The 26,206-nt window shown below is 40.1% G+C and overlaps 1 protein-coding gene across 4 annotated transcripts in view; it reads right to left on the minus strand.

Annotated features, from left to right (window-relative positions):
• ACACB (acetyl-CoA carboxylase beta) overlaps positions 1 to 26,206 on the minus strand; it is a 350,436-nt gene that overhangs the window by 110,149 nt on the left and 214,081 nt on the right. For all 4 annotated transcript variants that reach the window (XM_053702123.1, XM_053702121.1, XM_053702122.1 and 1 more), the window contains one exon: positions 7,391 to 7,515. In XM_053702123.1, the coding sequence (XP_053558098.1) occupies positions 7,391 to 7,515 (125 nt within the window). The remainder of the gene's footprint in view (positions 1 to 7,390; positions 7,516 to 26,206) is intronic.

Below are 26,206 nucleotides of genomic sequence, written 5' to 3' on the forward strand. Positions count from 1 at the left end.
TCAATTACTTCCTGTCACAACCCTGCAAGGAGGCTCTGGTCTCTACGGTAAGGCTGATCTAGCTTTAGGTCATAAATCATTACTATTTAGATAATGCTAGAGACAGTAAGTCTGTTTTGCTCATGCTCAGTAGAGGCAGAATGCAACCTAAGCTCAAAACATATCTGCTCCCTGAGGGCAGGGGCTACAAAGAGAAATTCTATGTTGTTTGCTGTTTTTGTTTTACAAATCTGTATATTTTTTATGTTTACTTTGATTTAATTTATTTGTTTTTATTATAGGAGCACTGTTTCATATCCCTTTAAATTTCATAATTCAGGAAGAGCTTAAAAAAACAGAATTTATGCTTACCTGATAAATTACTTTCTCCAACGGTGTGTCCGGTCCACGGCGTCATCCTTACTTGTGGGATATTCTCTTCCCCAACAGGAAATGGCAAAGCTGGCCATATAGTCCCTCCTAGGCTCCGCCCACCCCAGTCATTCGACCGACGGACAGGAGGAAATATATATAGGAGAAACCATATGGTACCGTGGTGACTGTAGTTAGAGAAAATAATTCATCAGACCTGATTAAAAAACCAGGGCGGGCCGTGGACAGGACACACCGTTGGAGAAAGTAATTTATCAGGTAAGCATAAATTCTGTTTTCTCCAACATTGGTGTGTCCGGTCCATGGCGTCATCCTTACTTGTGGGAACCAATAGCAAAGCTTTAGGACACGGATGAAGGGAGGGAGCAAATCAGGTTACCTAAGCGGAAGGCACCACAGCTTGCAAAACCTTTCTCCCAAAAATAGCCTCCGAAGAAGCAAAAGTATCAAATTTGTAAAATTTGGCAAAAGTGTGCAGTGAAGACCAAGTCGCTGCCTTACATATCTGGTCAACAGAAGCCTCGTTCTTGAAGGCCCATGTGGAAGCCACAGCCCTAGTGGAGTGAGCTGTGATTCTTTCAGGAGGCTGCCGTCCGGCAGTCTCATAAGTCAATCGGATAATGCTTTTAAGCCAAAAGGAAAGAGAGGTAGAAGTCGCTTTTTGACCTCTCCTTTTACCAGAATAAACAACAAACAAGGAAGATGTTTGTCTGAAATCTTTAGTAGCCTCTAAATAGAACTTTAGAGCACGGACAACGTCCAAATTGTGTAACAAACGTTCCTTCTTTGAAACTGGATTCGGACACAAAGAAGGTACAACTATCTCCTGGTTAATATTTTTGTTAGAAACAACTTTAGGAAGAAAACCAGGCTTAGTACGCAAAACCACCTTATCTGCATGGAACACCAGATAGGGCGGAGAACACTGCAGAGCAGATAACTCTGAAACTCTTCTAGCAGAAGAAATTGCAACTAAAAACAAAACTTTCCAAGATAGTAACAATATCTATGGAATGTAAAGGTTCAAACGGAACCCCTTGAAGAACTGAAAGAACTAGATTTAGACTCCAGGGAGGAGTCAAAGGTCTGTAAACAGGCTTGATCCTAACCAGAGCCTGAACAAATGCTTGAACATCTGGCACAGCTGCCAGTCTTTTGTGTAGTAAGACAGATAAAGCAGAGATCTGTCCCTTTAGAGAACTTGCAGATAATCCTTTCTCCAAACCTTCTTGTAGAAAGGAGAGAATCTTAGGAATTTTTATCTTATTCCATGGGAATCCTTTGGATTCACACCAACAGATATATTTTTTCCATATTTTATGGTAAATTTTTCTAGTTACAGGTTTTCTGGCCTGAACCAGAGTATCTATAACAGAATCTGAAAACCCACGCTTTGATAGAATCAAGCGTTCAATCTCCAAGTCGTCAGTTGGAGGGAGACCAGATTTGGATGTTCGAATGGACCCTGAACAAGAAGGTCCTGTCTCAAAGGTAGCTTCCATGGTGGAGCCGATGACATATTCACCAGGTCTGCATACCAAGTCCTGCGTGGCCACGCAGGAGCTATCAAGATCACCGAGGCCCTCTCCTGATTGATCCTGGCTACCAGCCTGGGAATGAGAGGAAACGGTGGGAATACATAAGCTAGGTTGAAGGTCCAAGGTGCTACTAGTGCATCTACTAGAGTCGCCTTGGGATCCCTGGATCTGGACCCGTAGCAAGGAACCTTGAAGTTCTGACGAGACGCCATCAGATCCATCTCTGGAATGCCCCATAATTGAGTTATTTGGGCAAAGATTTCCGGATGGAGTTCCCACTCCCCCGGATGGAATGTCTGACGACTCAGAAAATCCGCTTCCCAATTTTCCACTCCTGGGATGTGGATCGCAGACAAATGGCAGGAGTGATCCTCCGCCCATTGAATTATTTTGGTCACTTCTTTCATCGCCAGGGAACTCCTTGTTCCCCCCTGATGATTGATATATGCAACGGTCGTCATGTTGTCTGATTGGAACCTTATGAATTTGGCCTTTGCTAGTTGAGGCCAAGCTCTGAGAGCATTGAATATCGCTCTCAGTTCCAGAATGTTTATCGGGAGAAGAGACTCTTCCCGAGACCATAGACCCTGAGCTTTCCTGGATTCCCAGACCGCGCCCCAGCCCACTAGACTGGCGTCGGTCGTGACAATGACCCACTCTGGTCTGCAGAAGCTCATTCCCTGGGACAGATGGTCCAGGGTCAGCCACCAACGGAGTGAATCTCTGGTCTTTTGATCTACTTGAATCATTGGAGACAAGTCTGTATAATCCCCATTCCACTGTTTGAGCATGCACAGTTGTAATGGTCTTAGATGAATTCGTGCAAAAGGAACTATGTCCATTGTTGCAACCATCAATCCCACTACTTCCATGCACTGCGCTATGGAAGGACGAGGAACAGAATGAAGCACTTGACAAGAGCTTAGAAGTTTTGATTTTCTGACCTCTGTCAGAAAAATCCTCATTTCTAAGGAATCTATTATTGTTCCCAAGAAGGGAACTCTTGTCGACGGGGACAGAGAACTTTTTTCTTTGTTCACCTTCCATCCGTGAGATCTGAGAACGGCTAGAACGATGTCCGTATGAGCCTTTGCTTTTGACAGGGACGACGCTTGTATTAGAATGTCGTCCAAGTAAGGTACTACTGCAATGCCCCTTGGTCTTAGAACCGCTAGAAGGGACCCTAGCACCTTTGTGAAAATCCTTGGAGCAGTGGCTAATCCGAATGGGAGGGCCACAAACTGGTAATGCTTGTCCAGAAAAGCGAACCTTAGGAACTGATGATGTTCTTTGTGGATAGGAATATGTAGGTACGCATCCTTTAGATCCACGGTAGTCATAAATTGACTTTCCTGGATGGTGGGTAGAATCGTTCGAATAGTTTCCATTTTAAACGATGGTACCCTGAGAAATTTGTTTAGGATCTTCAAATCCAAAATTGGTCTGAACGTTCCCTCTTTTTTGGGAACTACGAACAGATTGGAATAAAATCCCATTCCTTGTTCCTTTATTGGAACTGGGTGTATCACTCCCATCTTTAACAGGTCTTCTACACAATGTAAGAATGCCTGTCTCTTTATTTGGTTTGAGGATAAGTGAGACCTGTGGAACCTTCCCCTTGGGGGTAGTTCCTTGAATTCCAGGAGATAACCTTGAGAAACTATTTCTAGCGCCCAAGGATCCTGAACATCTCTTGCCCAAGCCTGAGCAAAGAGAGAGAGTCTGCCCCCCACTAGATCCGGTCCCGGATCGGGGGCTACTCCTTCATGCTGTTTTGTTAGCAGTGGCAGGCTTCTTGGCCTGCTTACCCTTGTTCCAGCCTTGCATTGGTTTCCAGGCTGGTTTGGGTTGTGAGGCATTACCCTCTTGCTTAGAGGATGCAGAATTAGAGGGCGGTCCGTTTCTGCGAAAGGGACGAAAATTAGGCTTATTTTTAGCCTTAAAAGACCTATCCTGTGGAAGGGGGTGGCCCTTTCCCCCAGTGATGTCTGAAATAATCTCTTTCAATTCTGGTCCAAATAAAGTTTTACCTTTGAAAGGGATGTTAAGCAATTTTGTCTTGGATGACACATCCGCTGACCAAGACTTTAGCCAAATCGCTCTGCGCGCCACGATAGCAAACCCTGAATTTTTCGCCGCTAATCTAGCTAATTGCAAAGCGGCATCTAAAATAAAAGAGTTAGCCAATTTAAGTGTGTGAACTCTGTCCATAACCTCCTCATATGGAGTTTCTCTACTGAGCGACTTTTCTAGTTCCTCGAACCAGAACCACGCTGCCGTAGTGACAGGAACAATGCATGAAATTGGTTGTAGAAGGTAGCCTTGCTGTACAAAAATCTTTTTAAGCAAACCTTCCAATTTTTTATCCATAGGATCTTTGAAAGCACAACTATCTTCGATAGGAATAGTAGTGCGTTTGTTTAGAGTAGAAACTGCCCCCTCGACCTTGGGGACTGTCTGCCATAAGTCCTTTCTGGGGTCGACCATAGGAAATAATTTCTTAAATATAGGGGGGGGAACAAAAGGTATGCCGGGCTTTTCCCACTCCTTATTTACTATGTCCGCCACCCGCTTGGGTATAGGAAAAGCGTCGGGGGGCACCGGAACCTCTAGGAACTTGTCCATCTTGCATAATTTCTCTGGAATGACCAAGTTGTCACAATCATCCAGAGTAGATAACACCTCCTTAAGCAGTGCGCGGAGATGTTCTAATTTAAATTTAAATGTCACAACATCAGGTTCAGCTTGATGAGAAATTTTTCCTGAATCTGAGAATTCTCCATCAGACAAAACCTCCCTCATGGCCCCTTCAGATTGGTGTGAGGGTATGACAGAACAATTATCATCAGCGCCCTCTTGCTCTTCAGTGTTTAAAACAGAGCAATCGCGCTTTCTCTGATAAGTAGGCATTTTGGATAAAAGATTTGCTATGGAGTTATCCATTACAGCCGTTAATTGTTGCATGGTAATAAGTATTGGCGCACTAGATGTACTAGGGGCCTCCTGCATGGGCAAAACTGGTGTAGACACAGTAGGAGATGATGTAGTATCATGTTTACTCCCCTCATTTGAGGAATCATCTTGGGCAATATCATTATCTGTGGCAGTACTGTCCTTACTTTGTTTGGACGCTATGGCACAATTATCACATAAATTTAAATGGGGAGACACATTGGCTTTCATACATATAGAACATAGCTTATCTGAAGGTACAGACATGTTAAACAGGCTTAAACTTGTCAACAAAGCACAAAAAACGTTTTAAAATAAAACCGTTACTGTCTCTTTAAATTTCAAACAGAAAACACTTTATTACTGAATATGTGAAAAAGTATGAAGGAATCGTTCAAAAATTACCAAAATTTCACCACAGTGTCTTAAAGCATTAAAAGTATTGCACACCAAATTTCAGAGCTTTAACCCTTAAAATAACGGAACCGGAGCCGTTTTTAAATTTAACTCCTATACAGTCCCAGCTATAGCCTTTGCTGAGACCCAACCAAGCCCAGAGGGGAATACGATACCAAATGACGCCTTCTAGAAGCTTTTTCAGTGATTTTTAGATCCTCACACATGCATCTGCATGCCCTGCTCTCAAAAAACAACTGCGCAGTAATGGCGCGAAAATGAGGCTCAGTCTATAACTAGAAAGGCCCCCTGACTGAAAAAGGTGTCTAACACAGTGCCTGCCGTTTTATAAACGTTCCCCAAGATTATAAATGCCAATTGTTAGCCTAACTCTGAATAATATGCCCAAATAAAGCAATCGATTTAGCCCATAAAAATGTCTACCAGTTTTTTAGCCCATATTAAGCCCTTTATTCTGTTTGTTTGACTAAGAAAATGGCTTACCGGTCCCCATGAGGGGAAATGACAGCCTTCCAGCATTACACAGTCTTGTTAGAAATATGGCTAGTCATACCTTAAGCAGAAAAGTCTGCTGTTTCCCCCAACTGAAGTTACTTCATCTCAACAGTCCTATGTGGAAACAGCAATCAATTTTAGTTACTGTCTGCTAAAATCATCTTCCTCTCACAAACAGAAATCTTCATCCTTTTCTGTTTCAGAGTAAATAGTACATACCAGCACTATTTTAAAATAACAAACACTTGATAGAAGAAAAAAAACTACATTTAAACACCAAAAAACTCTTAACCATCTCCGTGGAGATGTTGCCTGTGCAACGGCAAAGAGAAATACTAGGGTGGGCGGAGCCTAGGAGGGACTATATGGCCAGCTTTGCTGGGACTCTTTGCCATTTCCTGTTGGGGAAGAGAATATCCCACAAGTAAGGATGACGCCGTGGACCGGACACACCAATGTTGGAGAAAACCTTTACATTTCCTTTTTGGTCTCCTAGGATGAAAACTGGGCCCTTTACAAGAGGGTAGGTCAGGAGTGAACACATCTATTGAGCTATATGTGGCAGCAGTGCCTACAGCAAAGTTATACATGCATCTTTATGCCATGCTCACTATTTCAGTCATAACTATTTCTTTTTTTATTTTACTATGCATAATTAAAGTTTTATATTTTTTATTTGTATTGGTATTTATTAGAATACATAAAATACCATGGGAATAACATTTGTGATGTTTGCAGCATATAAAGAAGCCTCTCATGTGAGACCGAGCTGTGCAGGAGGGACATGTGTTGATCAACAGATCAAGTCCAAGATGAAAGGTTCTCTGTGTTCCAGAAAAAAAACGTGATCTGATCATCTAATTTGGGGCATTGCCACCAGATATGTAGCAAAGTACTCTCTTATGAGCAACCTCTCAAGCATTTATTATTGGTTAACTTGAAAAAAAAAATCTTAAAGGGATATTCTAGTCAAAATTTAAATGCACATAGATGAATTACATCTTTCAATAGAAACATATTTGCAATATACACGTATTGGCCAAAATGCTTCTAGTAAAAGTTATCACTGTTTTAGTGTTAACATTTTTCTCTGCACATGAAGCATAGTCAAATATTCTTAGTGCACCAGCATTTTAAATCCTGCAGCTGCTCAGAGCACCAACAAATTGAGTCATTACCTGATGGTACAAGCACCTTACGCTCACTGAGCAAGAGCTGTGTTTAAAATTTAAAATGCTTGTGCATTGTGCATACTTAAATACACTTTTAAAACAGCTATATCTTTTATTAGAAGCAATTTTGCTAATACATGTATATTACAAATATGCTTCTATTCAATACTGAAATGCAGCCACGTGAATTCTAATTTTAGCTGGAGTGTCCCTTTAAGTTTTTGTGGGGACATGTATCACCTAAAAAACAAAAGAAAGGCAGCACTCCGGTGAAAGTATGGGATAAAAAAACTTCACCTTTATTTACCACCTAGTCAGAATATTTATATTGGTTTATAAACATTTAATTTTATCGCCCACATCCCTTTATGAAAGGCTACAATTGAATTGAATTTTTCATTTAAAAATCCAATAATAGAAGACAAGATAGCATAAAATACTTACAATTAACATTGTGACCAACATATTCTTCTTAGCCACCTGTGCATGTGAAAAGATGCACTCTAAAACTGGTGTCATGTCAGGTTTGTATTGCTCCCGCAGGTTAATCACACATTTATCATAGTGAGCTTAAAAGGCAAAAAAAGAGATACAGAGGTCAGCTGATTACTTGTCACAAATATTATAATAAATCTACACACATCAACTCAGCGACATATTTATCATCAGGCACAATAGACAACTGCCTTCTTTTACAGAGGTGAACTCTGATTGATCAGCTGATATAACTCTGCAGTCTAGTCCTCAGTGCCTTGCAAACTTACCCAGAAGAGTCTGCTCTAAGGACTCAATATCTAATTGTTAGGCAGAAATAGGTTTGTTTAAATATGACATAGTTCACAGGTATAAATCAGGGTCTTAGACAACTGCACATATTTACAGACGGAAGCCACACTCCTAAACGTCTCTTGACTCTATCTTGTAAGCAGAAAATAGTTACTACCTAGAGTATCTCCATTTTATAAACAATTCAGTGTGTATAATAAAGCTGCAACAATGGTAAATGTAATATGAATAGAGTGATGTTTCTAATGTATTTACTCATAAATCTCTGTTCAGGATTGAAATGACAGCACACAGTGCTAAATGTAACAATATATTCTATTTTATTCTCTTTGCTTTATTTGAAGCAGTAGAAACTGCTTGGGAAATAGTATTTATTTGTGCCCCAATAAATTACATAATTCCTTCCCCCCGTGCCTCATTTCTAATGTATGACCTAGAAAAGATAAGATATGACTTGGCTACCTAAGCATTATATTAAGATATAAGGACACAAGAAATCTCCAAAGAAAGGTAATAGTATATTACACCGAAGGTTTGCAAAACTTGAACCAGCAGATATATTGTGCTTGCTTTACATATATTGCGCTTGAGTTACATATATTGCGCTTGCGTTACATATATTGCGCTTGCGTTACATATATTGCGCTTGCGTTACATATATTGCGCTTGCGTTACATATATTGCCCTTGCGTTACATATATTGCGCTTGCGTTACATATATTGCGCTTGCGTTACATATATTGCGCTTGCGTTACATATATTGCGCTTGCTTTACATATATTGCGCTTGCTTTACATATATTGTGCTTGAGTTAGATATATTGTGCTTGAGTTAGATATATTGTGCTTGAGTTACATATATTGTGCTTGCGTTACATATATTGCGCTTGGGTTACATATGTTGTGCTTGCTTTACATATATTGTGCTTGTGTTACATATGTTGTGCTTGCTTTACATATATTGTGCTTGTGTTACATATATTGTGAAAAAGAACAAGGGGATATGGGAACGCGCTGTACAAAACAGCATATGAGAGGTAAAGAACTATATAAGGAATGTGGATTACACAAGAGTATGATAAAAAAGTTTATATTTGTTTATAATTGTATTACAATAAGCGATGCCGGCATCTGTTACAAAGTAAAATAGTACAATTAAAAAAGTACAATTAAAATAGGATAAGAATCAACATAAAATATAAAACATCAGTGTGTAGTGCTGTAAGTAACTATAAAAATAATAATATGTTGCAAAGTAACACAATGTTAAAATTTAAACAGAGTCAATGTTACCGTCCTTTCACAATCAGGCCAGTGATTAGAGTGTCTGATCCAGCTGTTTATATGAATGCAGGTATGACTTGGAAAATTCCCTCTGCGTTGTTTTTAAAACAGCGAAAAACTTGCAAGAATCTTCTGGCTTGTATCCAATGACTGTGAGTTAAATTTCAAAGACACATTCACAGCCGTATTTGCGGGATGTCCCGTGCTGTGGACCGGTTCCGGTCAGGAGGTCAAAATGAATCAGACTGCTTTTAACAAATGTGGGTCATGGGTGGGAATTACGCATATAGAGTCAATTCATATATTAAAGAGGCTCAATGCACCGCACCTACCGCATATGTAAGTCAAGCAGTTGTATTGCAAGTGAAGTTTGTAACAGTGTATATATCAAGATTATCTTGATAAAGGCCTGACTAGGCTGAAACGCGTAGAAATTTGCTCATAACTTGTGAAATTAAGTAGTAGGTAAGGTGGTTGAGACCAACTCTAATTCACAGAGTTGTTTTTTCCTGGAAATACCATCATACCCATGATCTACTTTCTTCTGTCCAGCACTGGAATCTGAATAATATGGACACTGTTACAAACTTCACTTGCAATACAACTGCTTGACTTACATATGCGGTAGGTGCGGTGCATTGAGCCTCTTTAATATATGAATTGACTCTATATGCGTAATTCCCACCCATGACCCACATTTGTTAAAAGCAGTCTGATTCATTTTTACTTCAAAGAAACGAAGTCTGTCGTTGCTTATCATTACTCCTGCACTTTGACCTCCTGACCGGAACCGGTCCACAGCACGGCACATCCCGCAAATACGGCTGTGAATGTGTCTTTGAAATTTAACTCACAGTCATTGGATACAAGCCAGAAGATTCTTGCAAGTTTTTCGCTGTTTTAAAAACAACGCAGAGGGAATTTTCCAAGTCATACCTGCATTCATATAAACAGCTGGATCAGACACTCTAATCACTGGCCTGATTGTGAAAGGACGGTAACATTGACTCTGTTTAAATTTTAACATTGTGTTACTTTGCAACATATTATTATTTTTATAGTTACTTACAGCACTACACACTGATGTTTTATATTTTATGTTGATTCTTATCCTATTTTAATTGTACTTTTTTAATTGTACTATTTTACTTTGTAACAGATGCCGGCATCGCTTATTGTAATACAATTATAAACAAATATAAACTTTTTTATTATACTCTTGTGTAATCCACATTCCTTATATAGTTCTTTACCTCTCATATGCTGTTTTGTACAGCGCATTCCCATATCCCCTTGTTCTTTTTCTATTTTGGTTTGATGTTAGGAGGTACACTTACCTTTTGGGAACAGCATTTGAGATTTGAGCGTTGTATCTTATACCTACCCTGTTGTTTTGGTTACATATATTGTGCTTGTGTTTCATATATTGTGCATGCGCTTGCGTTACCGTTACATATATTGTGCTTGCTTTACATATATTGTGCTTGCGTTACATATATTGTGCTTGTGTTTCATATATTGTGCATGCGCTTGCGTTACTGTTACATATATTGTGCTTGCGAAGTTGCGTTATATATATTGTGCATGTGCTTGCGTTACATATATTGTGCTTGCGTTACATATATTGTGCTTCCGCTTGCGTTACATATATAGTGCTTGCTTTACATAGCTGCTCTATTGATGTCTCATGCTCAGTTGCATAGAAGAACAGGTCTAGTAGAATAAGACAGAACTGCATGTATGTTTGATTTGGAACCAAGGAGGATCACAGAACTTATTCACTTACTTATTGTAGCTTTAGATGCCTTATTTATTTTAAACAACATTAAGGAAAGGTAGACTTGCATTTTAGCCAATTAGTGCTGACTCATAAATAACTCCTTGGGAGTGAGCACGATGTTATCTATATGGCACACATGAACTAGTGCTGTCTCGCTGTAAAAATGCAGATAAGAGGCGACCTTCAAGGGCTTAGAAATTATCATATGAGCCTACCTAGGTTTAGCTTTCAACAAAGAATACCAAGAGAACAAAGCAAAGTTGATGATAAAAGTAAATTGCATGTTCTATCTAAATCATGAAAGTTTAATTTTGACTGGACTGTCCCTTTAATGATGAAGAATCAGCTATCGTTTTATGAATGAGGGAATAAGAAAAGCTTTATTGATGCTCCCAGTATAAACTACTTTACTTTAAGAAAATGTTTAGTTATATGAAAAGAAACAACTGTGCAATATACTTTATTTATGATGTCCCCATATGTAATTAAACTCTGAAAATTGTGGATTTTCTAATTCGGAGAACTTAAAATGCACCCTGCTGGCTTATTAAGGCTAACCCTGCTACACATCTTTCCCTTATTGTCTTTAACTGACACCTGCAAAACCATGACATTATTTACCAACATTATGGCCGTTATGCAGCTTCAAGCACAGATTGGATCCTCCAAATAAAGTAAGTGGTGGGAAGAGTTTGGCTATTGAAAAACAATTGCAGTATAAAGGATGTGCATTGGATTTAAAAAAGTTTAGACCCAGCTGATAAGATATTCTACAGCAACACAACATACATGTTTTGTAATTACAAGAGGTTTGCTGTCCCTTTAAAGGAACATAAAAGCCAAAACTAAAATGTGCATGAGTGCATTTTGTTTCTGAGTAGAAGCTTTTGAGCTATATACTTGTACCAGCAAACAAAAATAAGAAAAAAATCCTTTAAAAGGTATCACTGTTTAACATAGAAACATAGATATTGACGGCAGATAAGAGCCATAGGCCCAGCAAGTCTGCCCGATATTACCTAAAAGTATAAACTTATCTAGTTTGTAGGATAGCCTTATGCTTGTCCCAGGCTTTGTTTTAAGCCACCCCACAGTGTTTGTCGCTACTACCTCTTGAGGAAGTTTATTCCATGAATCAATCACTCTTTCTGTAAAGAAGTGCTTCCTCAAATTCCTCCTGAATCTACTTCCCTTCAGCTTGAGATCATGACCCCTTGTTCTTGAATTTTCAATTTTACTAAGCCCTTTATTATACTTGAAAGTTGTTATCATATCACCTCTTTCCCTTCTCGCCTCTAAGCTATACATATTTAGGTCATTGAGCCGATCCTGGTAAGTTTTATTTTTTAGACCATGTACCATTTTAGTAGCCCTCCTTTACACAGATTCAAGTTTGTTTATATCCTTCTGAAGATGGCATAAGAACCTTACTATTTCTGCTGCAAATACCTCTACCAATACATCCAAGCATTCTGCTGGCCTTACTCGCTACAGTACTACATTACTACTAAGTTTTAAATCTGAAAGAATAATTCCCAAGTCCTGTTCCTCATCTGTAACAGTCAGTAAAGTGTCATTTAGTCTGTAATTAACATTTGGATTTTTCGTCCCTAAATGCATAATTTTACACTTTTCTGTGTAAAACTTTAGATCCCAGTCATTTGTCCAATCCTCCAATTGTTGTATATCACTTATCATTTTGTCTACCCCCCCTGGAGGGGGCATATTGGCATATGCTGTGAGTGCCCAGTGCACCTACTGTAAAACAGAGACACAGCAGTGGTTTGTATGACACACGTTTGCTATTTGTATGCCTTGCATTAAACCTCAATAGAAAAAAAAAAGTCTAGCACGCGAGAGCTCCTTTATGTTCCATTAAGACATTTTATTCGAAGTGTACGGGGAGATTTTGTTTTCATATCTACTGCTTTGGAAGAGTCCTGTTATTATTCAGCATTGCTTGTTTCTGATGCTCTCCTGTAATGTTATGATGGATTCTACTGCCTTTGACATATCCAGCTTGTTCCTCTCAGCACCACTCTTTCTGATTCACTCTCTCTCTCCCTCTCTATCTCACACTTGTTTATTTTTCTATTAATTTAAAAATGTTCCCCTTCCAATGACGTAGGATGCTAACAGGAGCTTGGAAAATTCGGTGTAGCCAGAACCAGAATCAGTGACACAGAAAGTCTAGAAGTACAACAACTGACTTACTATTCACATATTATATTATCTGGTTTTGAAACAAATAAATCAGAAAACATGAACATAAAACATGGATCTTATCCCTGAAAACAATTTGCAAAGTGCAATTAAAGCACAAATTATTATGCCATGCTGGATTCCCCTTTAAAGGGACAGTACACTGTAAAATAGTTTTTATATGAATGTATTTTCAATGACTTGTTATACCAGCTGCAGAGTATAACATTTATGAGAAATTGCAGTTTCAGGTTTATTTGTGTATATGAAGTAGCTGGTTTTGTGCTTTTAAACCATAGCCTATTACAATGGGCTGAGCTTCAGGTAATATCAGATTTCATTATGTTATCACTTTGTGTACACAGACTTTTATCATTTTATTACTTAACTATAATGCCCCCCACTGAGAGTATAATCTCTTCTGCTCGCTGTGTTTACTTAGGCTATTCAATAGAATATACTCCAATATAGAAACTTTCAGTATAGGTTGGGATACCACAGGCTAAATTGGCTATTTCAAATGCCAAAATATGGGTAAAGGAGCTAGTTGTAAACAATTTAAAACACTCCAGCAGGTAAACTGAGTCATTGGGAACAATTTAAAGGGGAGAAATTTTTGGGGTGAACAGTCCCTTTAAGTGCTACTCGGGATTATCTTTATTTGAAATGCCTATAAGAAGATTTATAATTTATCTTAGCCTGTGAATAATTATTTCTGAAAAAAACTAAATTTATGCTTATTTGATACATTTCTTTCCGGTCATGGAGAGTACACAACGTCATTCCAATTACTAGTGGGATATTCAATTCCTGGCCAGCAGGAGGAAGCAAAGAGCACCCCACAAAGCTGTTATCCCCAGTCATTTAGCCGAAGGAAAATGGAAAAAGAAGAAAAACAAGAGTATAGAGGTGCCTAAAGTTTACTCGAAAAAACTGCCGAATTATATTTAAAAAAAAGAGGACAGGTTGTGGACTCTCCATGCCTGGAAATAAATAAATTTATCAGGTAAGCATAAATCTTGTTTTCTTTCCTGAGGCATGGAGAGTCCACAACGTCATTCCAATTACTAGTGGGAACCAATACCCAATCTAGCGGACACAGAATGAAAAGGAAGGGAGAACAAGGCAGGACCTAAACAGAAGGCGAGGCAAAAGTATCAAATTTGTAGAATTTGGAAAAAGTATGCAAAGAGGACCATGTTGCCGCCGAGCAAATCGGTTCCACAGAAGTTTCATTTTTTAAAGCCCAGGATGAGGAGACAGCCCTATTGGAATGAGCCGTAATTTTCTCAGGAGCCTGCTGTTCAGCTGTCTCATAATCAAAACGAATCATACTTCTTAACCAGAGGGAAAGGGTTGTAGAAGTTGCCTTCTGACCCTTACGCTTTCCAGAGAAAACCACAAACAGGGCAGAAGATTGCCGAAAATCTTTAGTAGCTTGTAGGTAAAATTTTAGAGCACGCACAACATCCAAGTTATGCAAAAGATGTTCCTTATGAGAAGAAGGATTAGGACAAAAAGAAGGAACAACAATTTCCTGATTAATGTTTCAATCCAACACCACCTTAGGGAGAAAACCCAATTTAGTACGAAGGACCGCCTTATCTGCATGAAAAATAAGGTAAGGGGAATCACAATGCAGAGCTTAAAGCTCAGAAACTCTGCGATTGGAAGAAATAGCAAGAATCAAGACCTTCCAAGATATCAATTTTATATCAACAACATGCATTGGCTCAAACGGAGCCTGCTGCAAAACTTTAAGAACAAGATTAAGGCTCCAAAGAGAAGCAACAGGTTTAAACACAGGCCTGAATCTGACAAGAGCCTGAACAAAAGCTTGAAAATCTGGCAAATCTGCCAGATGTTTGTGCAAAAGAATAGAAAGTGCAGAAATCTGACCCTTCAGAGTACTGACTGACAAACCTTCCTCCAGGCCATCCTGAAGAAAAGAAATGGGGAATCCTCACCCGGCTCTAGGAGAAACCCTTAGATTCTCACCAATAAAGATATTTATGCCATACCCTATGGTAGATCTTGTGAGTAACAGGTTTGCAAGCCTGAAGCATAGTATCAATGATAGCTTCAGAAAACCCACGTATAGACAGAACTAGGCGTTCAATCTCCAAGCAGTCAGCTTCAGAGAATCCAGGTTTGGATGGAGGAATGGACCCTGAATTAAAAGGTCCTTCCTCAGAGGTAACCTCCAAGGAGGAAGAGATGACATCCTTACCAGATCCTGCGAGGCCATGCAGGAGCTATTAGAATTACCAATGCACTCTCCTGTTTGATACAAGCAATGACTCGTGGAAGGAGAGCAAACAGAGGAAACAGGTATGCCAGAGAGAAGATCCAAGGAACCGCTAGAGCATCTATCAGAGCGGCCTGAGGATCTCTTGACCTTGAACCATACTTTGGAACCTTGGCGTTTTGATGAGACGTCATCAGCTTTAACTCTGGAAACCCCCACTTGAGAGTTTTCAATTGAAAACCTCTGGGTGGAGAGCCCACTCCCTGGAATGAAAAGTCTGCCTGCTCAGAAAAACTTCCTCCCAGTTGTCCACCTCTGGGATGCGGAAGGCAGAGAGGAGACAATCGTGAGACTCCACCCACTGGAGAATGTGAGTCACCTCCTTCATTGCTAAAGCACTCTGAGTTCCTCCCTGGTAATTGATGTAAGCCACTGAGGAGATATTGTCCCATTGAAATCTGATAAACTGGACTAAAGCTACTTGAGGCCAGGCTAATGAGGTATTGTAAATTGCTCTCAACTCCAAGATGTTTATGGGAATAAAAAAAGACTAATCTTGAGTCCAAAGACCCTGAGCCTTTAAAGAATCCCAAACTGCTCCCCAGCCTGAAAGGGGTCCGTGGTTACAATCACCCAGGATGGTCTTAGGAATAATGTACCCTAAGACAGATGGTACTGTGAAAACCACCAAGATAGAGAGTCTCTAGTTAGGGGAACCAGAGCTATCCTCTGCGATAGGTCCGAGTGATCTCCGTTCCATAGTCTGAGCATGCATAACTGTAGGGGTCTCATATGGAACTGAGCAAAAGGAATGATGTCCGTGGAAGCAACAATTAAACCAATTACTTCCATACACTGAGCCACAGATGGACAGGTTGAGGACTGAAGTGACAGGCAGGAAGTCAGAAGTTTAAGCCTCTGACAGAGCCATCATTTGCTTTGAAGACCTACAAGTCTATGAGAAAGCTAAAGCCGCCCAGAGGTCATCCTTGGGAAGGGGGTACTATCATGCCCCCATGGGGTCTTAAACTCTTGTCTCTCATGTTGTATCCCAGTGATTTTCCACTGAGCCACCAGAGGGCTTTGGATTTTCTGACCTTTGTCAGCAAAATCTTTATAGACAGAGAATCTATAATCGTTCCTAAGAAACACACCCTGGTGTCTGGCACCAGGGAAATCTTCTCCAGATTCACTTTCTACCCGTGGGAACATAGAATAGACAATAACATATTACAAAAAGAAAAGAAGGCACCTAAACCAAGATATAGTCCAGGACAGATGCCACTGTAATCCCTTAACATCTGACTAGTGCCAGAAGAGCCCCATAGAACCCCCGTAGAATTCGAGGAGTAGAGGCTAAGTCCAAAATGTAGTAATCATCTATGGTAGGAAAGGGACAAAAAAAGTTAAGAATCCCTAGAGCATAAATTTAAAATGTATCAAGCAAATTAAGCAATTATGATGCTTATAACAATAACAGTATATACCTATATGAATCATAATGAATCAGGATAGAGATAAATCAAATAAATGTTGATAATCCCTAAACCCATACTATAAATGAGATAGTCATTATGACTCACTTATATACTATAGCGTACCTTACTCAGACTTCCCCTAAATGCCATAGCATTTCTGAATACACAGCTGTAAGGATAGCTAGGGTTAAAACAGGAATCCAGCTGGTAGATTGGAGATTTACCCACTGAATCACAAGTGGTCAGATTAATAACAATCTCCAGTATATATATTTTTCTACCGCAAAACAAAACAAACAACGAACATGGATAATCCCTAAACATATATAAAATATGTTCAACAGGAAAAATAAGCCGACAAAAGACATAACAATATGCAGAAGATATTTCCATGGTAGGAGAAAAATAAATCATGTAAATATTAATATTCCCCTACTTATGTCTTAAATATGCACAGCAGACACAAGATACGATAAGCATTTCTAGTGCTTATAACATAGTAATCCTATATTCTACTGTAGAAAAGAAGGATAATATAAGTAGACGTAATGTTTAAAACATAGTCTAATTAAACCGTACTGTAGAAATATAGGGATAAACCATGAAGATTGAAACAATCCCTAAAACATACAGGAATGTGAGACAGGATAATTGGACATCATATTGATAACTATGCCCAGTATATACCTATACTTAAAAAGGAAAGGGATAAACCATGAACATGGTGACAATCTTAAACAAACATACAGTTACAATGCACAAACTGTAGAAATTTGTAATCACAAGTAGGTGGGTATAAATAATATATGAATCCCTGTTAAATAGAACAGAGAAAGAGATTAATCATATGAGAGACCCTCAAGATTTATCCACAGAATCAGAGAGATATGTAATGCATTGCCACCAGATGGCGACAACTACTAGTAAAAACACAGTACTGTATTTAGTATGAGAAAATAAATCATGAAAAATAAAATTGTAGTATTTATGATTTATTATAATAAACACTCCCATAATAAAAAAAACTCATCCCTCATATCCTACAGGCAGTATTATCAGTACACATAAAAAAACTGATATAAAACACCGGATCTTTTCCAGATAAGCCCCGCCAGTAATGCAAAAAGTGCACGCGGGAAAAGTTAAGCCCCGCCACTTTTGCCAGAAGATCCTATTAATGCACGCACGCTCTGCACGCTACGCAACCTGAGTTCCAGTCAACAAAAGAAGGAAGGGGAGGCTGCTTAGTATGGGAGGAGAGGCTAAGCAGTGTTTAGAATATTATGGTAATAAATACACTAGCAGAGGGATACACTGGGAAAGGTAAGGCGTGCAAGATGCTTTATTTTCTTTTACACCTGCGTGTTTTCTTTTGTGCATAGCAGTTTGGGAAGGCTGATAGCTGATGTGCTGAGTGACAGACCACACAGCAAGTAAGAGACACCAAACTTTATTAAAGTGACAGCTGTAAGTTTTTAGAGTGTTTAACTTCCACCAGAAGCGTGAATTGTATAAGTTTTTTTTGTTATGTTAAAATGAACACAAAAAAAGTTTTCTTTTTTTTGTTGTATGTGTGTGGCATCTTTTATTCTAAAACCTGCAAGTTATATTTAACTTGTTAGAGCCTGGTGCAGTGGTCACTGGGATACATGTTCTTGTAAAACAAAGGGTAAACTTGTAAATTATTTTCTGTTCTACTTGTGTACAAGCATATATTTTACATTGAATTAACCGTTTTTGGATAATTTGCCTAAAGCGTGCAGTTTCTCTCATACCACATTACAGCAAGCGGCTGATTTAAAAGTCTTGGATCTTTTCCAGATATTACAAGTTTCATATCATGTTTTTTTGGGTGGCGGGCTTAACTTTTTGGCGGGGCTTATCTGGAAAAGATCCAAAACACCTTAGGAGGGGAATAAACCTCTATGAAGGTCAAGACTGAATAGGTTTAAATGAGGCTCACATAGAGATCGTACTTAAAATTACATGATGAAGACATCTAAAATGCGCTCAAACCGCAAACCTTACTGCCCATAGTGGGAAATAGAAAGCTATTTCCAAAATGGCGCCAACAGAATTGTATGTCTGCCGAAGCGGATCTCACTTACTATGTAGACGAGGTTGGAACAAAAGAAACACAATTATTCTGTATAGAGCCCAACACAGCTAGACCAATCCTTGCTTGCAGGGAAAAGTACCCAATAAAAAGATTAAATTCTTCAGACACTGACTTTGCACATTCTCCATTGACAAAGGCAAAGAGAATGACTGGGGATTATGGGTAAGGGACGTTACACTTAACAGCTTTGCTGGGGTGCTCTTTGCCTCCTCCTGCTGGCCAGGAGTTGAATATCCCACTAGTAATTGGAATGACGTTGTGGACTCTCCATGCCATAGGAAAGAAAAGTGTTTTGAAAGCTACTGGCTGCTATTTTTCTTGTTGTATACATTTTGTGCCATTACATTTTTTATAGGAAAATTGTTTGGTTACACAACTGTATCTATTCAGTGGTTTCAACAAAAATGCTACTGACAGTATAAATAAAGAGTCGATACAAACGGCTTCACACATATGGCTTTTTGAAGCATTTCAAAAATGCAGCCACCAAAAAAAACAGAATTTATGCTTACCTGATAAATTACTTTCTCCAACGGTGTGTCCGGTCCACGGCGTCATCCTTACTTCCCCAACAGGAAATGGCAAAGAGTCCCAGCAAAGCTGGTCACATGATCCCTCCTAGGCTCCGCCCACCCCAGTCATTCGACCGACGGACTGGAGGAAATATATATAGGAGAAACCATATGATACCGTGGTGACTGTAGTTAGAGAAAATAATTCATCAGACCTGATTAAAAAACCAGGGCGGGCCGTGGACCGGACACACCGTTGGAGAAAGTAATTTATCAGGTAAGCATAAATTCTGTTTTCTCCAACATTGGTGTGTCCGGTCCACGGCGTCATCCTTACTTGTGGGAACCAATACCAAAGCTTTAGGACACTGATGAAGGGAGGGAGCAAATCAGGTCACCTAAATGGAAGGCACCACGGCTTGCAAAACCTTTCTCCCAAAAATAGCCTCCGAAGAAGCAAAAGTATCAAATTTGTAAAATTTGGCAAAAGTGTGCAGTGAAGACCAAGTCGCTGCCTTACATATCTGGTCAACAGAAGCCTCGTTCTTGAAGGCCCATGTGGAAGCCACAGCCCTAGTGGAGTGAGCTGTGATTCTTTCAGGAGGCTGCCGTCCGGCAGTCTCATAAGCCAATCGGATAATGCTTTTAAGCCAAAAGGAAAGAGAGGTAGAAGTCGCTTTTTGACCTCTCCTTTTACCAGAATAAACAACAAACAAGGAAGATGTTTGTCTGAAATCTTTAGTAGCCTCTAAATAGAATTTTAGAGCACGGACTACGTCCAAATTGTGTAACAAACGTTCCTTCTTTGAAACTGGATTCGGACACAAAGAAGGTACAACTATCTCCTGGTTAATATTTTTGTTGGAAACAACTTTCGGAAGAAAACCAGGCTTAGTACGCAAAACCACCTTATCTGCATGGAACACCAGATAGGGCGGAGAACACTGCAGAGCAGATAACTCTGAAACTCTTCTAGCAGAAGAAATTGCAACCAAAAACAAAACTTTCCAAGATAGTAACTTAATATCTACGGAATGTAAGGGTTCAAACGGAACCCCTTGAAGAACTGAAAGAACTAGATTTAGACTCCAGGGAGGAGTCAAAGGTCTGTAAACAGGCTTGATCCTAACCAGAGCCTGAACAAATACTTGAACATCTGGCACGGCTGCCAGTCTTTTGTGAAGTAAAACAGATAAAGCAGAGATCTGTCCCTTCAGAGAACTTGCAGATAATCCTTTCTCCAAACCTTCTTGTAGAAAGGATAGAATCTTAGGAATTTTTATCTTGTTCCATGGGAATCCTTTAGATTCACACCAACAGATATATTTTTTCCATATTTTATGGTAAATTTTTCTAGTTACAGGCTTTCTAGCCTGAATCAGAGTATCTATTACAGAATCTGAAAACCCACGCTTTGATAAAATCAAGCGTTCAATCTCCAAGCCGTCAGTTGGAGGGAAACCAGATTCGGATGTTCGAATGGACCCTGAACAAGAAGGTCCTGTCTCAAAGGTAGCTTCCATGGTGGAGCCGATGACATATTCACCAGGTCTGCATACCAAGTCCTGCGTGGCCACGCAGGAGCTATCAAGATCACCAAGGCCCTCTCCTGATGGATCCTGGCTACCAGCCTGGGGATGAGAGGAAACGGTGGGAATACATAAGCTAGGTTGAAGGTCCAAGGTGCTACTAGTGCATCTACTAGAGTCGCCTTGGGATCCCTGGATCTGGACCCGTAGCAAGGAACCTTGAAGTTCTGACGAGACGCCATCAGATCCATGTCTGGAATGCCCCATAATTGAGTTATTTGGGCAAAGATTTCCGGATGGAGTTCCCACTCCCCCGGATGGAATGTCTGACGACTCAGAAAATCCGCTTCCCAATTTTCCACTCCTGGGATGTGGATCGCAGACAAGTGGCAGGAGTGATCCTCCGCCCATTGAATTATCTTGGTCACTTCTTTCATCGCCAGGGAACTCCTTGTTCCCCCCTGATGATTGATATAAGCAACGGTCGTCATGTTGTCTGACTGAAACCTTATGAATTTGGCCTTTGCTAGTTGAGGCCAAGCTCTGAGAGCATTGAATATCGCTCTCAGTTCCAGAATGTTTATCGGGAGAAGAGACTCTTCCCGAGACCATAGACCCTGAGCTTTCAGGGATTCCCAGACTGCGCCCCAGCCCACTAGGCTGGCGTCGGTCGTGACAATGACCCACTCTGGTCTGCGGAAGCTCATTCCCTGTGACAGATTGTCCAGGGTCAGCCACCAACGGAGTGAATCTCTGGTCTTTTGATCTACTTGAATCGTCGGAGACAAGTCTGTATAATGCCCATTCCACTGTCTGAGCATGCACAGTTGTAATGGTCTTAGATGAATTCGTGCAAAAGGAACTATGTCCATTGTTGCAACCATCAATCCTATTACTTCCATGCACTGCGCTATGGAAGGACGAGGAACAGAATGAAGTACTTGACAAGAGCTTAGAAGTTTTGATTTTCTGACCTCTGTCAGAAAAATCCTCATTTCTAAGGAATCTATTATTGTTCCCAAGAAGGGAACTCTTGTTGACGGGGACAGAGAACTTTTTTCTTTGTTCACCTTCCATCCGTGAGATCTGAGAAAGGCTAGGACGATGTCCGTATGAGCCTTTGCTTTTGACAGGGACGACGCTTGAATCAGGATGTCGTCCAAGTAAGGTACTACTGCAATGCCCCTTGGTCTTAGAACCGCTAGAAGGGACCCTAGTACCTTTGTGAAAATCCTTAGAGCAGTGTCTAATCCGAATGGAAGTGCCACAAACTGGTAATGCTTGTCCAGAAAAGCGAACCTTAGGAACTGATGATGTTCCTTGTGGATAGGAATATGTAGGTACGCATCCTTTAAATCCACGGTAGTCATAAATTGATTTTCCTGGATAGTAGGTAGGATCGTTCGAATAGTTTCCATTTTGAACGATGGTACCCTGAGAAATTTGTTTAGGATCTTTAGATCCAAAATTGGTCTGAATGTTCCCTCTTTTTTGGGAACTATGAATAGATTGGAATAAAATCCCATTCCTTGTTCTCTTATTGGAACTGGATGTATCACTCCCATCTTTAACAGGTCTTCTACACAATGTAAGAATGCCTGTCTCTTTATTTGGTTTGAAGATAATTGAGACCTGTGGAACCTTCCCCTTGGGGGTAGTTCCTTGAATTCCAGGAGATAACCTTGAGAAACTATTTCTAGCGCCCAAGGATCCTGAACATCTCTTGCCCAAGCCTGAGCAAAGAGAGAAAGTCTGCCCCCCACTAGATCCGGTCCCGGATCGGGGGCTATCCCTTCATGCTGTTTTGGTAGCAGTGGTAGGCTTCTTGGTCTGCTTACCCTTGTTCCAGCCTTGCATTGGTTTCCAGGCTGGTTTGGGTTGTGAAGTATTACCCTCTTGCTTAGAAGATACAGAATTAGAGGCTGGTCCGTTTCTGCGAAAGGGACGAAAATTAGGCTTATTTTTAGCCTTAAAAGACCTATCCTGTGGGAGGGCGTGGCCCTTTCCCCCAGTGATGTCTGAAATAATCTCTTTCAAATCAGGTCCAAATAATGTTTTACCTTTGAAAGGAATGTTAAGCAATTTTGTCTTGGAAGACACATCCGCTGACCAAGACTTTAGCCAAAGCGCTCTGCGCTCCACGATAGCAAACCCTGAATTTTTCGCCGCTAATCTAGCTAATTGCAAAGCGGCATCTAAAACAAAAGAGTTAGCCAATTTAAGTGCTTGAACTCTGTCCATAACCTCCTCATACGAAGATTCTTTACTGAGCGACTTTTCTAGTTCTTCGAACCAGAAACACGCTGCCGTAGTGACAGGAACAATGCATGAAATTGGTTGTAGAAGGTAACCTTGCTGTACAAAAATCTTTTTAAGCAAACCCTCTAATTTCTTATCCATAGGATCTTTGAAAGCACAACTATCTTCGATAGGAATAGTAGTGCGTTTGTTTAGAGTAGAAACCGCCCCCTTGACCTTGGGGACTGTCTGCCATAAGTCCTTTCTGGGGTCGACTATAGGAAATAATTTCTTAAATATAGGGGGGGGAACAAAAGGTATGCCGGGCCTTTCCCACTCTTTATTTACTATGTCCGCCACCCGCTTGGGTATAGGAAAAGCGTCGGGGGGCACCGGAACCTCTAGGAACTTGTCCATCTTACATAATTTCTCTGGAATGACCAAATTGTCACAATCATCCAGAGTAGATAACACCTCCTTAAGCAGTGCGCGGAGATGTTCTAATTTAAATTTAAATGTCACAACATCAGGTTCAGCTTGATGAGAAATTTTTCCTGAATCTGAGATTTCTCCATCAGACAAAACCTCCCTCATGGCCCCTTGAGATTGGTGTGAGGGTATGTCAGAACAGTTATCATCAGCGTCCTCTTGCTCTTCAGTGTTTAAAACAGAGCAATCGCGCTTTCTCTGATAAGTAGGCATTTTGGATAAAAGATTTGCTATGGAGTTATCCATTACAGCCGTTAATTGTTGCATTGTAATAAGTATTGGCGCACTAGATGTACTAGGGGCCTCCTGTGTGGGCAAAACTGGTGTAGACACAATAGGGGATGATGTAGTATCATGTTTACTCCCCTCATCTGAGGAATCATCTTGGGCAATATCATTATCTGTGGCAGTACTGTCCTTACTTTGTTTGGACGCTATGGCACAATTATCACATAAATTTAAATGGGGAGACACATGCTTTCATACATATAGAACATAGCTTATCTGATGGTACAGACATGTTAAACAGGCTTAAACTTGTCAACAAAGCACAAAAAACGTTTTAAAATAAAACCGTTACTGTCACTTTAAATTTCAAACTGAAAACACTTTATTACTGAATATGTGAAAAAGTATGAAGGAATTGTTCAAATTCACCAAAATTTCACCACAGTGTCTTAAAGCATTAAAAGTATTGCACACCAAATTTCAGAGCTTTAACCCTTAAATTAACGGAACCGGAGCCGTTTTTAAATTTAACCCCTATACAGTCCCAGCTATAGTCTTTGCTGAGACCCAACCAAGCCCAGAGGGGAATACGATACCAAATGACGCCTTCTAGAAGCTTTTTTAGTGATTCTTAGATCCTCACACATGCATCTGTATGCCTTGCTCTCCAAAAACAACTGCGCAGTAATGGCGCGAAAATGAGGCTGAGTCTATAACTAGAAAGGCCCCCAGACTAAAAAAGGTGTCCAACACAGTGCCTGCCGTTTTTTAAACGTTCCCCAAGATTATAATGCCAATTATTAGCTAGAATCTGCATAATATGCCCCAATAAAGCAATCGTTTTAGCCCATAAAAATGTCTACCAGTTTTTAAGCCCTTTTTTAAGCCCTTTATTCTTTTATATTTGACTAAGAAAATGGCTTACCGGTCCCCATGAGGGGAAATGACAGCCTTCCAGCATTACATGGTCTTGTTAGAAATATGGCTAGTCATACCTTAAGCAGAAAGGTCTGCTAACTGTTTCCCCCAACTGAAGTTACTTCATCTCAACAGTCCTGTGTGGAAACAGCAATCGATTTTAGTTACTGTCTGCTAAAATCATCTTCCTCTTACAAACAGAAATCTTCATCCTTTTTCTGTTTCAGAGTAAATAGTACATACCAGCACTATTTTAAAATAACAAACACTTGATAGAAGAATAAAAACTACATTTAAACACCAAAAAACTCTTAACCATCTCCGTGGAGATGTTGCCTGTGCAACGGCAAAGAGAATGACTGGGGTGGGCGGAGCCTAGGAGGGATCATGTGACCAGCTTTGCTGGGACTCTTTGCCATTTCCTGTTGGGGAAGAGAATATCCCACAAGTAAGGATGACGCCGTGGACCGGACACACCAATGTTGGAGAAAAGCAGCACCCATTTTGAGTAATCAAATACTGGTGCTAAAAATTAATTTAAAGTGAAAGACAAGTCAATCTTAGTGTTTGCGAAACACTAGGATTGACCATTTGAACAAATAAAGGGGACTTTCATTCATGAAGTATAAAATACTTCATGCTGAAAGCTCCTTTATTTGTTTGCAGTATTCACCGCACTGAGCGCCTCAGGCAGCCCACGGTAGAACGCCATTTTGCTTGAGGTGTGACATTTTCACCTCTTAGCCAATAGCCGTGCGGGGAATCTGGCTTGGCACCCTGTGGAGCCAGATTTCCTGCACGCTATTTGCTAAGAGGTAAAAACGTCACCTCTTAGCAAAACAGTATTCTGCTGTGGGCTGCCTGAGCAGCTCAATAGAGCGGACGCTTGAAACAAATAAAGGAGCTTTCAGCATGAAGTATTTTATACTTCATGAATGAAAGTCCCCTTTACCTGTTCCAGTGGTCAATCCTAGTGTTTCACAAACGCTAGGATTAACTTTCACTTTAAGACAGTATAACGTAGCACTGTTATTTATATACAAAGAAGCTGATGGTATATGTGAAATCTAAATAATATATTCTCTTAATAAAATGTGTATATAATGTAACAAGTAGGGATAAACCTCGCTGGGCCTCAGGGCAAAGGCTGAGATGTGCCCCTCCATTTTAACAGTGTTTGAAATCATCAGAAGCTAAGCCAATGACTACATAGGAGAAAGAGGAACTGCTTCTCTGTGATTGTGAGTTGCCCTTCTCTTTGGGTTAGAAAACAGTAAAAAGTGACAGCGCTACTAAGCACAGGTCAGGTGAATATTAAACCACAATATCAAGTATTATATATACCTAGTGCTAAATAACATATAGAGGCTGAGGCTAGCATGTGTAAACAAAAATATATACAATCTTTAATAGGGTGATTAATTTAGGATTATAAAAAAGGAGACGTCTC

The sequence above is a fragment of the Bombina bombina genome, chromosome 2, assembly GCF_027579735.1.
Source record: "Bombina bombina isolate aBomBom1 chromosome 2, aBomBom1.pri, whole genome shotgun sequence".
In the NCBI taxonomy this organism is placed as follows: Eukaryota; Metazoa; Chordata; class Amphibia; order Anura; family Bombinatoridae; genus Bombina; species Bombina bombina.